The sequence below is a fragment of the Jaculus jaculus genome, chromosome 7 (genome assembly GCF_020740685.1).
Source record: "Jaculus jaculus isolate mJacJac1 chromosome 7, mJacJac1.mat.Y.cur, whole genome shotgun sequence".
Classification (NCBI taxonomy): Eukaryota; Metazoa; Chordata; class Mammalia; order Rodentia; family Dipodidae; genus Jaculus; species Jaculus jaculus.
This window is the reverse complement of record NC_059108.1, coordinates 128,048,502-128,063,300: the sequence shown is the minus strand read 5'-3', so window position 1 is coordinate 128,063,300 and position 14,799 is coordinate 128,048,502. Positions and strand designations below refer to the sequence as shown.

General features: G+C 40.7%; 1 protein-coding gene across 2 annotated transcripts in view; it reads right to left on the bottom strand.

The window, feature by feature from the left end:
* Positions 1–14,799, bottom strand: part of Ppp4r3a (protein phosphatase 4 regulatory subunit 3A) — a 45,098-nt gene that overhangs the window by 14,774 nt on the left and 15,525 nt on the right. Inside the window, exons 3-7 of one of the 2 annotated variants that reach the window (XM_004649336.3) lie at positions 11,482–11,580; positions 8,313–8,930; positions 4,040–4,117; positions 3,805–3,921; positions 1,999–2,154 (exon numbers count right to left, since the gene is read on the bottom strand). In XM_004649336.3, coding sequence (XP_004649393.1) covers positions 1,999–2,154; positions 3,805–3,921; positions 4,040–4,117; positions 8,313–8,930; positions 11,482–11,580 — 1,068 coding nt within the window. The remainder of the gene's footprint in view (positions 1–1,998; positions 2,155–3,804; positions 3,922–4,039; positions 4,118–8,312; positions 8,931–11,481; positions 11,581–14,799) is intronic. The other variant, XM_004649337.3, reaches the window with a different exon arrangement.

The window sequence follows — 14,799 nt, the reverse complement described above, 5'->3', positions numbered from 1 at the left end:
GTGTTAATACTTCTCTGCAGAAAGCTCATGGGCTTTACATTCCTAATTTAAAAGAAGGAATATTTAATCAGCCTTAAGATTGTTCTATAATTTCACTGCATTTATTTTTTACAGATTTCTTCTATATACGGTTTTGGCAGGCAGCTAATTTTCTAGTTATGGCAATGAGAAACTGGGGAAAATAAGGCGACAGTATTTAGTTTTTAAATTTAAATGTAATTATTTGAAAGGAGAAAGAGAAAGGGAGAGAGAGCATGTGAATGAATGAGAATGGGTACATGCCAGGGCCTCTTGCCACTGCAGATTAACTCTAGATATGTTTACCAATTTGTGCATCTAGCTTCATGTAGGCCCTGGGGAACCAAACCTGTGCCATCAGGCTTTGCAATCAAACACCTTTAACCACTGAGTGTATCTCCATCCCAACACTACGATAAAGAATATACGATTGAGCTGGAGAGATGGCTTAACTGTTAAGGCATGTGCCTGCGAAGCCTCAGGACCCATGTTCCATTCTCCAGGTCCCACATAAGCCAGATGCACAAGGTGGCACATGTATCTGGCCACCCTAAGACTACACGGGGAATTCCAGGTCAGCCTGAGCTAGAGTGAGACCCTACCTCGAAAAACCAAAAAAGAATGTATGATTGTGTAGATTCCAAATATCAAAGAAAATTTCTGGTTTTCCTAAGGCTTTTTTTGTGACTGATTTTCCTAGCTCAAGTAGTAAATAAACCGAAAAAAAAAATTCTGCCCATGTATGCAGTGGTAAGACAGAAAAGGACAGAGAAAATGCAGACATATATGGAAATTATATGATTCGAGGCCTCATGCAGGTGAGTGAAGTATGAGAAGCACGGCAGCATGTGCTCACCTAGGAGGCACAGGGACTGCGATATCAGCCCTCAACTTTTAATTACTCAGATACCCTGCATCTCAAGATAGGACTACATCAGAGGAAAATGTGATATAACATTTAATACTACAAACTGGTATTATTTTGCACCTGCCCTAGCATTGTAATTTAAAAATGTCAACCACGGACACTACTAGGTTTTCCATTTCAATTTGGACACATTGATTAGGATTGTTTCAGAAAGTAATAAAGGTTACGTTTTCATACACTGAAAATCTACACATATTTTTTTCCTAAGGAAACATCTTGTCCCACTCAAGGAAATGGGGACAAGCTAAGTGAAGATATTTCTAAATTTTTTTTTTTAGCAGGAAATGAGTAAAAAATAACACTTTATTAGGTATCTAAGATAAAGCAGACACGGCACACTTAACTACAGTTCCTAAATGCATCACACTTCTTTGAGCCAGGCATAGTGGTGCACGCCTTTAATCCCAGCACTCGGGAGGCAGTGGTAGGAGGAGTGCTGACTTCGAGGACACCCTGAGACTCCATAATGAATTCCAGGTCAACCTGGAATTTTCGAGGTAGGGTCTCACTCTGGCCCAGGCTGACCTGGAATTCACTATGCATTCTCAGGGTGGCCTCAAACTCACAGCGTTCCTCCTACCTCTGCCTTCCGAGTGCTGGAATTACAGGCGTGCACTAACACACCTGGCTGTACACAGCTTTTAATGCTTAGTCAGCAAAGAAGGATCTCCCTAAAAAATTTCAAGGGACTATGCTTCATCTCTTCATTCCGAAAATCAACCTCTAGCAAAGTCAATGTGTTTCAATGGGCACTACTACTTATTATTCCACCATAACAGTCAACTGATATAATGGTTTAAGTAAGACCAGACAGCTTCAGAAAAACAAAAAAAAAATTGTCAAATAACTTTGAAACACTTAAAAAGAACATTACTAAAGGTGTGCTGCAAAGCAGGATAGCTTTACAAAGTAAAACGGGAGCAAATTAAGGAGAATAAGCTATTTGATATTATGGCTAGATTTTACCCATTTTTAAATCTTAAAAGAACAATTTAAATCCAGCTACAGCTTCCTACGTATAAATACTTACTACAAGTGCAAATAATATTTACCTTGCTGGTTATTTTTTGCTCTGTTAACTTCTTACTTACATCATCATTCTGTTGTGCCTCCTGCATGACAAACTCTCGTACCATGGATGGATTATATTCAACCAAGTATGAGAATATATCAGTAGCAGCACTTCGCACCTGTGTATCATCCATGCCCTGGAGAGAAAATGTACTTATTTTCTAACAAACACAAAATGCCCAACTTTCAGCAATGTAAATTTCCAAAACCTATCACAGCACCAGGAGGCTGAAGTAGAATTATCCTGCCTATTAAGACAGCTAGATACAGGAGCTAGAGTGATGGCTTAATGGTTAAGGTGCTTGCCTGCAAATCAAAGAAACCAGGTTCAATTCTCCAGGACCCACGTAAACCAGATGCACAAGGTGGCACATGCATCTTCAGTGTGTTACCAGTGACCAAAGGCCCTTAAGTGCCCATCTCTCCAGGCATCCCTCTCTGTTTATCAATTAAGTCATTTTTTTTTCAAGAAGGGCTAGACAGCTGGGTGTGCTGGCACAGTCCTTTAATCCCAAACAGGATCACCATGAGTTCAAGGTCACCCTGTGACTACTGAATGAACTGCAGGTCAGCCAGGGCTAAAGAAGAACCCTTTCTTTTTTTCTTTTCTTTTTTTGTTGTTTTTTTGAGGTAGAGTCTCAGTCTGGTCCAGGCTGACCTGGAATTAACTATGTAGTCTCAGGGTGGCCTTGAACTCATGGCCATTCCTCCTACCTTTGCTGGGGAGAAACCCTATCTTGAAAAAAAAAATAAGGGGCTAGAATCAGTGTCTCACAACATTAATCCCAGCATTTTAGAGGCTGAGGTAGGAGGATTACTGTGAATTCAAGGTAAGACTGGTCTAGAATGAGACTCTGCCTCAACCCAACCCACCCATAAAAAATAGTAATAGGGCTAGAGAGATGGCTTTGTGCATAACAGCTTGCCTGGGAAGCCTAAGGACCCCAGTTCGAGGTTCAATTCCCCAGGACCCATGTTAGCCAGATGCACAAGGGGGCGCACACATATTGAGTTCGTTTGGTTTGCAGTGGCTGGAGGCCTTGGCATGCCCATTCTCTATCTGCCTTTCTCTCTGTCTGTCACTCTCAAATAAGTAAGTAAAAATAAACAATATACATATGACACGGCTGGAGAGATGGCTTAGTCATTAATGTGCTTGCCTCTGAAGAAGAGACCCATATTTGACTCTCCATTTCACACATAAGCCTGATGCATAGGTGAGGTATGCATACGATCGCATATGCCCACTTGGTGGCAAAGCATCTGGAGTGATTGCAGTAGCCAAGATGCTGATGGTCACATCTCTCCCTCTTTTTAAAATAGTAAGCTGGGTGAGGTGGTTGGTGCAGGCCTTTAACCAGAGCACTTGAGTGGCAGAGGTGTGAGGATCACTATAAGTTCAAAGCCACCCTGAGACTACATAGTGCATTCCAGGTCAGCATGGGCTAGAGTGAGACCCTACATTGGAAAAACTAAGATGATGTGAAAAATGGGAGAGAAAGAATAGGCATTCCAGGGACTCTGGCCAATGAAAACAAACTCCAGATTCATGTGCCACCTTGTGCACCTGGCTTATGTGGGTCCTGGAGAGTCAAAAGTGGGTCCTTTGGCTAAGCCATATCTCCAACCCCTGAAAAATTACTTTAATTCGTCATTCTTTGTATGTACTATAAGGATTTGAATACTGAACTTACAATGCTTGTTCTAACATCTGTTAATATATGAGCTACAGTCATGTACATGCATGTGACATAGTAGTTGTTTAAAATGAAAAGAAACAAACTTACAAGGATGACTTCTAAAGCTGGTAAAATGCCCATATTTGACAAAGTCTTGAAAAATGCATCTCTGTTTTGGGGTTGTAGCGTTTGTGAAAATGCACAAAATTCTTTTAAAAAGTTAACCTGCAATTAGAAAAAAGGCTGTGTTAAAAAGTTAACACAGAATTGGGAAAAAATATTGAGTGAATACAAAAGGTCTGTTGTTTTACTTTCTATCATTCATTAAGATCTAATTTCTTACCAATTCCTGTCTCTTCTCCTCATCTGTTGCTTCATCTGTTAGTTGTGCAAACAAATCTGTCAGAAATTTTTCATCTTCCTGTGAAATAAAAGGACAAAGTTATTGATATTATGGTAAGAGTGTATAAAAACACAATTTCAAGATGGGTGTGGTGTGCACACCTTTAATCCCAGTACTCATGAGGCAGAGGTTCGAGGACTGCCGTAAATTTGAGGCCACCCTGAGATTACATAGTGAATTTCAGGTCAGCATGAGGTAGAGTGAGACTCTATTTCAACCCCCCTCAGACCCCCCCACTGCAAAAAAGTTAAAAGAAAACCAAAGTACTAAGAAATTGGAAGTTCCTATCAAAAATATTAATTTGGGGGCTGGGAAAATGAGTTAAGGCGTTTGCCTGTGAAGCCTACCTCTCAAATAAATAAATAAAACATAAAAATAAAGCTGGGTGCAATGACGCACACCTTTAATCCCAAACTTGGGAGGCAGAGGTAGGAGAACTGCTGTGAGTTCGAAGCCACCCTGAGACTCCATAGTGAATTCCAAGTCAGCCTGAGCTAGAGTGAGACCCTACCTCAAAAAACCAAAAAAAAAACCAAAAACAAAACAAAACATATATATATATATAATATATAAATATGTATATGTATATATAAAAAGAGTGACAAGTGTAGTCAAAAATACACACACATATATGTATATATATAATTATTTTACTCATTCACTTGAGAGAAAGGCAGAAAATGAATGGACATACCAGGGCTTCTAGCCACTGCAAACTCCAGCCAGAAACACGCACCACCTCGTCTATATAGCATATGTGGGTATTAGAAATTCTAATGGGATCATCAAGCCTCACAGGCAAGCGATTTAATCACTAAGCCAGCTTCTACTACAACTTTTTAAAAATCAAGATTTGTTAATATTTATTTTGTACTTTAGTTAAAAGTAGATTCAATATTATTCCAGCCTCAATACACTTTTTTTTTGGTTTTAGGAAGTAGGGTCTTGCTCGAGCTCAGGCTGATTTAGAATTCACTATGTAGTCTAGGGTGGCTTCAAACTCAGTGATCCTACCTCTGCCTCTCAAGTGCTGGGATTAAATGCATGTTCCATCATGCCCAGCTACACAACCCTATTTTGCAAACCTGTGGAGTGAAAGTGGATGAATGGGCATGCCAGTGCCTATAGCCATTGCAAACGAACTTCAGATGCATGCACCACTTTGTGCATCTTGCTTTGCATGAATATTAGGGAAATACACCTGGGTTGTTCAACTCTCCAGGACCCAGATAAGCCGGATGCACAAGATGCATATGGAGTTCATCTGCAATAGCTGGAGGCTCTGGCATGCCCATTCTCTCTCTCTGCCTATTAAATGAAATTTTTATTATTATTTTATTTATTATTTGACAGAGAAAGAGGGAAAGAATGGGCATGCCAGGGCCATCAGCCACTGCAAACAAATTCCAGACGTGTGTGCCCCCTTGTGCATCTGGCTTATTATGTAGGTCCTGAGTAATTGAACCTGGGTCCCTTGCTTTGCGGGCAAATGCCTTAACTGCTAAGTCATCCCTCCAGCCCTCAAAAGAAATTTTAAAAGGTTAAGAAACCTTTTCAGGGCTGGAGAGGTGGCTTAGCAATTAAGGTGCATGCCTGCAAAGCCAAAGGACCTAGGTTCCATTTCCCAGGACCGACATATACTAGAGGCACATCGATTCTCCATCACTCTGAGCAGCTTACCCTCTCTCAAACAAATTTTTAAAAATATTTAAAAAGATATTTTTTCAAATCCTACAGCAGCTAATGAGTGACAAGTGTAGTAAAAAATACATATATCTCAACTCCCAAATATTGTCACCCATTATCAAACGTGCCTTTAAGGGATATGTGAAGACACAATTTGCTGCCTCTACTATATTCCCTTAACCCTAAGACTAGGACTTTACGGTATCAATACCCAGGAATTCCATTAACCCTATATAATTAATATTGTGATGACATCTTTTTTTCTTATTCCAAAACTACTTCATGATATTAAGTCTACTTCATGATATTAAGTCTACTTCATGATATTAAGTCTACTTCATAAGAAAATATATTCCCTAAAATTTGATATAAATTATTATTTTTTTGATATAAATTATTTTATTACTATCATTCCTCTGTAAATTTTTTCAAGCTGGACTCCCTCAATTCCTCTGTTGGGCTCTGGGCCCAGAACTCTAAGCTTCTGATCTGCTTTAAAAACAAACAAAAAAACCACTTCACAAAATAATATCAAATAAACAAACATAGGGATGAAGAAATAGCTCAGCAGTGAAAGCACTTGCTTGCAAAGCACAACAACCCAACAACCAATTTCAATTCCCCAGTATCCAGGCAAAGCCAGATACACAAAGTGGCACATGCATCTGGAATTTGCACAGGATGAAGACAGAGTAACAATGAGTGCCAGGGCTGTCAGCTACTGCAAATGATCTCCAGATACACAGCACTGTGCATCAGGCTTTATGTGGATACCCTGGAGTTGAACCAGGGTCTGCTAAATAACTGCCTTAATGGCTATGCTCTCTCTCCAGCACCCCAGTTATTAAAAAAAAATGTTTATTTGAGAGATAGGAAGAGGTAGATAGAGAATGGGTACATCAGAGCCCCCAATCACTGAAAACAAACCAGACACATGTATCCCATTGTGCATCTGGCTTACTACATGTCCTGGGGAATCAAGCCAGAGTCCTTAGGCTTCGTAAGCAAACGCCTTAACCCCTAAGCCATCCCTCCAGACCCTGGCACCCTAGTTTATGATGAGAATGCCATCAAAACACTTACATTAGGCTGGAGCGTTGGCTTAGCAGTTAAGGCACTTGCCTACAAAGCCAAAGGACCCAGTTTTATTCCCCGGGACCCATGTAAGCCAGATGCACAAGGTGGTACAGGCGCCTGGAGTTAATGTGCAGTGGCACCCATTCTTCTGCCTCTTTCTCTCAAATAAATAAATTAAAAAAAAACAAACTTCTAGACCTTAACAAAATTTAAAAACTCAATTTAATGATTTAAGAAAAATTCTGTGTTGTTACTACTACTACTATTATTATTATTGTTTTTGAAGGTAGGGTCTCACTCTAGCCCAGGCTGACCTGGAATTCACTATGTAGTCTCAGGGTGGCCTTGAACTCACAGCAACCCTTCTACCACTGCATCCTGGGTGCTGGGATTAAAGATGTGTGCTACCACAACCAGCTAAGAAAAACATCTTTCCTTATAGCAAGTAAGTGGTATCACTTAAGCAGATACCTTTTTAAGTAAGGGGAAAAATACTCTTATATTAACGCTACTCTCACTTTGGGTATACAATCTTCTCTTTTCAGGTGGCAGTGACCTTGGGATGACTCAGAAGGTATCTCAGTGCTGGAAAAAGTGACTGGAGTATTGAGTAACATCTCGATCACACCTTCCAAGGCTCAGAGTGTAATGCAGAAGAGGTGTTAGAAAGAACGTAAGAGCCAAAGGAAGGTGAGGACTCCTTACGACGTGCTCCCTCCAGACACAAAATGGCCTGCATATCCATGACCTCATAGTGCCTGACACTACCTAAACAAGAGGAGAAAAAGATCATGACATCAAAATAAGAGAGAGACTGATTGAGATGGGGAAGGGATATGATGGAGAATGGAATTTCAAAGGGGGAAATTGGGGGAGGGTGGGTATTACCAAGGGATATTTTTTATTTTTTGTTTTTTTTTCGAGGTAGGGTCTCACTCTGGTCCAGGCTGACCTGGAATTCACTATGTAGTCTCAGGGTGGCCTTGAACTCATGGCGATCCTACCTCTGCCTCCCGAGTGCTGGGATTAAAGGCGTGCGCCACCATGCCCGGTTTCCATGGGATATCTTTTATAATCATGGAAAATATTAATAAAAATTGAAGAAAAAGGTGCTGGAGAGATGGCTTAGTGGTTAAGCGCTTGCTTGTGAAGCCTAAGGACCCAGGTTAGAGGCTTGATTCCACAGGACCCATGTTAGCCAGATGCACAAGGGGGCGCTCACGTCTGGAGTTCGTTTCCAGCAGCGGGAGGCCCTGGCGCACCCATTCTCTGTCTGTCTGTCGCTCTCAAATAAATAAATTGAGGGAAAAAAAGAATTCAGCAGGAAAGGTAAAGAAGTAGAGATGGAAACCAACAGAGAAAGCTGTTGCTGTGTGGGTCTTTATTCCCAGCAACAGAAAGGCTAAGGCAGGGTAATTGCAAAAATAAAATAAAATAAACTCTAACTCACCTGCAACATACCAACAATTTCAACCTTGTTGAAAAAGATAAAAGAATGAAGTGTTGATAACATGTTTTCTTCAAAGACTGAAGGAGTGGGGAGAACCATATCTTGTATATACTGAACTCTGTATGTTTGATGGATTTTCTGTTTCAATTCAGGATCGGATATGGGAATCACTTCTTTAAATTTGGCTGTTTTTGTTAGAAATTCCCTGTGTTTTCGTGGTTGTGATAAAGCTGGATCATATTCTAAGCATCCAATGACGTCCATTATACATTCCTCAGAGAACATAACCTCAAAAAGAGCAGTTCGGTTCAAGAGGAAGATTCCTTTGATAATTTCATATAAGTGGTGCAGTCCTTCAATATTTTCCAAATCCTCACACACATGAAAAAGCTCTAAAAGCTTCTTAATATAACCCTCATTTTCCAGTGCTAGTGCAAGCTTCTCACGACGGAGGGGGGAAGGTAAAGATGAGGCCACAAGTTCTGCAATTTCCTCGAGGCGACTTAATTCACAAGATGGCAATTCTAAACCTGGTGATGACATATCATCAAATCGCTCTTCCTCAGATTCATCCACAAGGTCCTGAGTGATATCCACTGAAGGATCCTTTCCTTGAACCTATGAAAAACAACATGATAGCTGACAAAATATATTCTGCAAATCTAAATGATATTCCTTCATGAATGAGTCATAAGAAAACTAGTGATTATTTTCAAGTTTTATGAATGTTTTATTTAACTGGAGAAAGGGCTTATGGTTAAGGCGCTTGGCTGCAAAGCATAAGAAAGGATCTAGGTTCAATTCCACATGTCACACGTAACCAGATGCCCAAGGTGGCACATGTATCTGGATATCATTTGCACTGGCTGGAGGTCCTACAGCACCCATTCTGTCAGTGTGCGTCTCTCTCAAATAAAAATCTAAGGGCTGAAGAGACGGATTAGTGATTAATGTGTGTCTATGATGCCAAAGGATCCAGGTTCAATTCTCCAGGTCCCACATTAAGCCAAATGCACATGGTGGCACACGCATCTTGAGTTTGTTTGCAGTGGCTAGAAGCCCTGGCATGTCCATTCCCCCCTGCCTCCAATAAAATAAATAAATAAATAAATAAATAAATAAGTTTGTGTGTATGCCTAAGTAAAAAAGATGGCATTTCAAATGTTTAATTAAAATATTTAAAAAATGATTTTAATAATCCCAGCACTCTGGAAGCAGAGGTAGGAATATCACTGTGAGTTCCAGGTCAGCCTGGGCTAGATTCTAAGACACTACCTTGGAAAACAAAAGAAACAACAAAAAAAAAGAAAAATGTAAGATTTCAGAAGGGAAATATGACTTCCTTAAAGTTAGCTAGAATAACCTAAGATGATAGAGTCCATAAAGTGAGATTGAGAAACGATATTTTGATTTTTTAAAATTTATTTTTGTGAGAGAAGCTCTTACTCTCATCCCCAAGCCAGTCTAGAATGCATTCCAAACCTTTTGCCTCAGCATGTCCCAGTGCTGGGATTACAAGTGTGAGCCCCCATGCCCAACAATAAGTGACACTTTAATGATAACATAAAAGGAGGGCCAAGCATGACAGTTACAGACTGAGTTCAGATTTGAGATTAATATAGGCTGAACAAAGACTATCCATATTGGAAATACTTAACTCAAGAAGACAAAGGGAGAACAAGATTTGTCTGAATAATAGATATTTTTTGCATAGCCTGAACTTACTGATCTCATTTTTTCTGTAGAAGAACTCTGAAGGACAAAATCTAAACTGCGCATGGTGCACATGCCTGTGCCTTTAACCCAGGGTGGGAGCAGGAGACAAGAGGATCCTTGGGGCATACCAATTCTCTCTCAAATAAAAATAAAATAAATTTTAAAAAGTTTAAAAAAAAAAGCCAGGCATGGTGGCACACGCCTTTCATCCCAGCACTCGGGAGGCAGAGGTAGGAGGATCGCCATGAGTTCGAGGCCACCCTGAGACTACATAGTGAATTCCAGGTCAGCCTGAGCCAGAGTGAGACCCTACCTCGAAGAAAAAAAAAAAAAAAAAAAGTTTAAAAAAAGACAACAAATAGAACTACCACGGGAATTCTTTCATATCCACGCTGATTGCCATGATATGGAACCAGCCTAGACACCTACCAACAGATGAGCGGGTACTGTATACACAATGGACTTGGACCCCGGTGTGAGGCTCCATCCCCCGTACCCACGTAAGCTACACGCACAGAATGGTATATGAATCTAGAGTTCATTAGCAGTGGCTGGAGGCCCTAATGTGCCCATTCTCCCCCTCCCTCCCTCTCTCTGCCTCTCTCAAATAAATAATAAAAACAAACAAACAAACAAAGCCAGACTTATAAAGATAATGTTTATTTCACACGCAGAGCCTAGATTTAAAAATGTTAGCCAGGCATGGTGATACATGCCTTTAATCCTAGCACTCAGGAAGGCAGGGGTAGGAAGAGTGCCGTGAGTTTGAGGCCATCCAAGTCAACGTAGTTAATTCCAGATCAGACTGGGCTAGAGTGAAAACCTACCTTGAAATGCTGTCCTCCCAACCCCCCCCCCCAAAAAAAGCTAAAAAATATGGGCTGGAGGGATGGCTTAGCAGTTAAGGCGCCTGCCTGGGAATCCTAGAGATCGAGGTTTGATTCTCCAAATGAGGATGCATGCATCTGGAGTTCATCTGCAGTGACTAGAGGCCCTGATGCAAAAAGCTTGACTTCTCTGGTTCAATTCCCCAGTGCCCACAAGAGCTAAACACATGGGTGCCCACATGCTTCTGAAATGTGGAGTGTTTGCAATGTGGTAGGACCCTGTCAAGCCACACACGTGAGCAAGATGAAAGTAGAATAGGGGATATTTTGGGTAAGGAGAGGATGTGAAGAGGGAAACAACAGAGGATGGTGCTAGGGGAACGCAAACTGCAAGTTTCCCCCTCACTTATTGTAAATTAGATTTCACATTTACTCATGAATTACATTAGATATAAAAGCAGAACAACTATTTACAAGAAGGGGACCAGAAAAACAGGGGAGGAGAAACAATGGAGGGTAATGGGTGACATAGTATGAGCATGTACAATATTTGTATTTAAAAATCATAGCAAAAACCATTATTTTGTATGCTAAGTTAAAAAAATTAAGAAACACTAATTTATTACCTGACATATTTTCTCCCAAATTTCATCACATCCAGCCTTTTCTTGAAAGCTAAGGGCCAAGTCATAATTTTCTGCTTCAGACCACACAATCAGAGTGTCCTTTGAAGGAGGAAAAATTATTTCAAATTATAAGCAAATGAACAGTTATTGACAAGATTATTTTTTGCTTTTATTAACACTGCTATTGGTAATAACCACTGCCTATTTAGACTTTGTGAAAACAGTGTTTTATAGACCAATGCTTTTTGTTTGTTTGTTTCTCGAGGTAGGGTTTCACTAGCTCAGGCTGACCTGGAATTCACTGTGTAGTCTGAGGGTGGCTTCGAACTCAGCAATCCTACCTCTGCCTCACTAGTGCTGAGATTAATGGCATGCACCACTGCGCCCAGCAAGACTTTAAAATGAGTACATAATACGCACTAAAAGACACAAGAAAATTACACCAATACTATATTTACGTATTCATTCCTTTTTTTGTTTTTTTGGCTTAGAGTCTCATTCTAGCCCAGGCTGGCCTCAAACTCACAGTAATCCTCTCTCACTCAGCCTCCCAAGTGTTGGGATTAAAGACATGTGCCACCACCACAACTGGCTTGCTTCTTTTTGTGGTAGGATCTCATTCTAGCCCAGGCTGTTCTGGAACTCATTATATAGCTTCAGGCTGGCATCAAACTCACAACAATCCTCCTAGCTTGGCCTTGAAAATTTAAAGACAGGTGTGCAGGTTCATGCCTTTAAATCCCAGTATTCACAAGTAGTAGTATTCAGTTATATATTTGAAAGATGGGGGGTGGGAGAAGGAGAATATGAGCACACCAAGGCCTCTAGCAACTGCAAACAAACTCTAGATGCATGTGTCCCATTGTGTATCTAGCTTCCATGGGTACTAAGGAATCAAACCTGGGTCCTCAGATTTTGCAGGCAAGCTCCTTAACTGCTAAGCCATTTCTCCAACTTTTTCTTCTGGTTTGAGGTAGGGTCTTGCTCTAGCCCAGGCTGACCTGGAATTCACTATGTAGTCTCAATGTGGCCTTGGAACTCATGGCAATCCTACTACCTTTGCCTCCCAATTGCTGGGATTAAAGGTGTTTACCATTATGCCCAGCTCAATCCATCATTTTTAATTTACTTTGTAATTCCTCAATACAGAACTGATTGGGAGAGAATTTTTTTGTTCATTTTTATTTATTTATTTATTTGAGAGTTTAACACAGAGAGAAAGGCAGAGAGAGAGAATGGGCGTGCCAAGGCCTCCAGCCACTGCAAACAAACTCCAGACGCATGCGCCCCCTTGTGCATCTGGCTAACGTGGGTCCTGGGGAATCGAGCCTCAAATCAGGGTCCTTAGGCTTCACAGGCAAGTGTTTAACCGCTAAGCCATCTCTCCAGCCCAAGGAAGAGAATTTTTTATCAGCACACTACCACAAAAATATACCAAGAGTTTAGTAGACAAATCAGCACTAGATATGTCAGAGGTAATATAGCTTTCCTAACAGTTACTTTTCCTTGCTCCCATTTGTTATTGTGTGGTATCAGGCAAATAATCATCTTATGGCCTAATATGACAAAACAAAACCAATACTAACTTCTACTAGTCAATGATGAAGGAAAGCACTTTGTTTATAAATAGATGAACATTTCTTTCCTCTAAATTAATTTTTTTATCTGTACCTTCATGGCATTAAAAAGACCGATTAAGGAGGGTACTTAATAGGTTAATATTGTATATATATAAGTACAATGATTGTGATGGAGAGGTAATATGATAGAGAATGGAATTTCAAAGGGGAAAGTGGGGGGGGAGGGAATTAACATGGGATTTTTTTTTATAATCATGGAAAATGCTAATAAAAATTTTAAAAAAAGACCGATTATTTCACTGCCTTTATAGACTATATTTAAATGTGCATACAAAGCACCATTTGATGAAGGGCAGTAGGTACTAGATGAAGGATTTCCTTTCAAGCTCTTTCCATGTTAGAAAGGAGTTAGAGGCCAGGTGTGGTGGTACACACCTTTAATCCCAGCACTTGGGAGGCAGCAGTAGGATCACCAAGAGTTCAAGGACAGCCTGAGACTACATAGTAAATTCCAGGTGAACCTGAGCTAGCATGAGACCCTACCTCAAAAAAACAAAACAAAACAAAACAAAGAGAGTAAGAAAGTGTACTCAAACTGACGCTTCGGTCAAACCTCTAATAGCACTATGCCTCACTAAGGACATAAGAAATCAGACTCCCGGGCTGAGAGGGCTTAGCTAAGGTTAAGGCCTGCAAAGCCTAACAACCCAGGTTCCATCCTGCAGTAACCATTTAAACAAGATGTGCAAGGTGGCACATGCATCTGGAGTTTATTTGCAGTGGCTAGATACCCTGGCATATCCATTCTCTCTCTCTGAAATAAATAATAAAAATTAGTCAGCCACAGTGACACACTTTAATCCCAGTACTTGGGAGGCAAAGGTAGGAGAGATCACTGAGTTTGAGGCCACCCTGAGACTACATAATGAATTCCAGATCCGCCTGGGCTAGAGTGAAACCCTATCTCGAAAAACCAAAAGAAATCAGATTCCTATTTCTCAAATGTAGTTCTTTCAATCAGCAGAATCATCTATAACAACTTAGAAAGGAACCTCAATCATTAAGCTGTTAGTGGTTGATTACTACAGCAATGATCACTGTCTTCCTTCAATATTAAAAACAAGCTGTGGAGGCTGGAGATGGCTTAAGCCAAAAGACCCAGGTTCGATTCTCCAGTACCCACATGAGCAAGATGCACACAGGGGGTGAGGGAGTGCCATAGATCACCCATTCTTTCTTTCTCTCTCTCTCTGCGTGCAAATAAGATAAAAAGTATTGAAAAAAAGAACAAGCTGTGCTCTTTCCCTGCTGCTGCTGGGTTGTGTGGAGGCTTGGGGGCTTTCAAGATTCGGTTTCACCTGTAACCCACTGCCATGGCTAAGGAAGGCACTGCTGCTGGACATTACCACTGCTCCGCCAAGAGGTCCTGGTGTAGCACATGGAATCTGTGAAGTCACCAAAACCTTAGAAAAGTGCCAAGTATACTGTGTGCGCTTTCATCCAATTGTGATGAGGCAATGTATGTCAGGTTGGTGGAGCTTTTAGTGCTAAGCACCAAGTCAACCTAATTAAGGTTAATGACAACAAGAAACTAGGGGAATGGCTCTAGGCCTCTGCAAAACTGACTGAGGAGAAACCTGCAAAGTGGTTGGCTGCAGCTGTGAAGTTGTTAAGGGCTACAGGCAAGGATGTCATTGAAGAGTACTTCAAATGCAAGAAATGAACAAATAAAAATCTG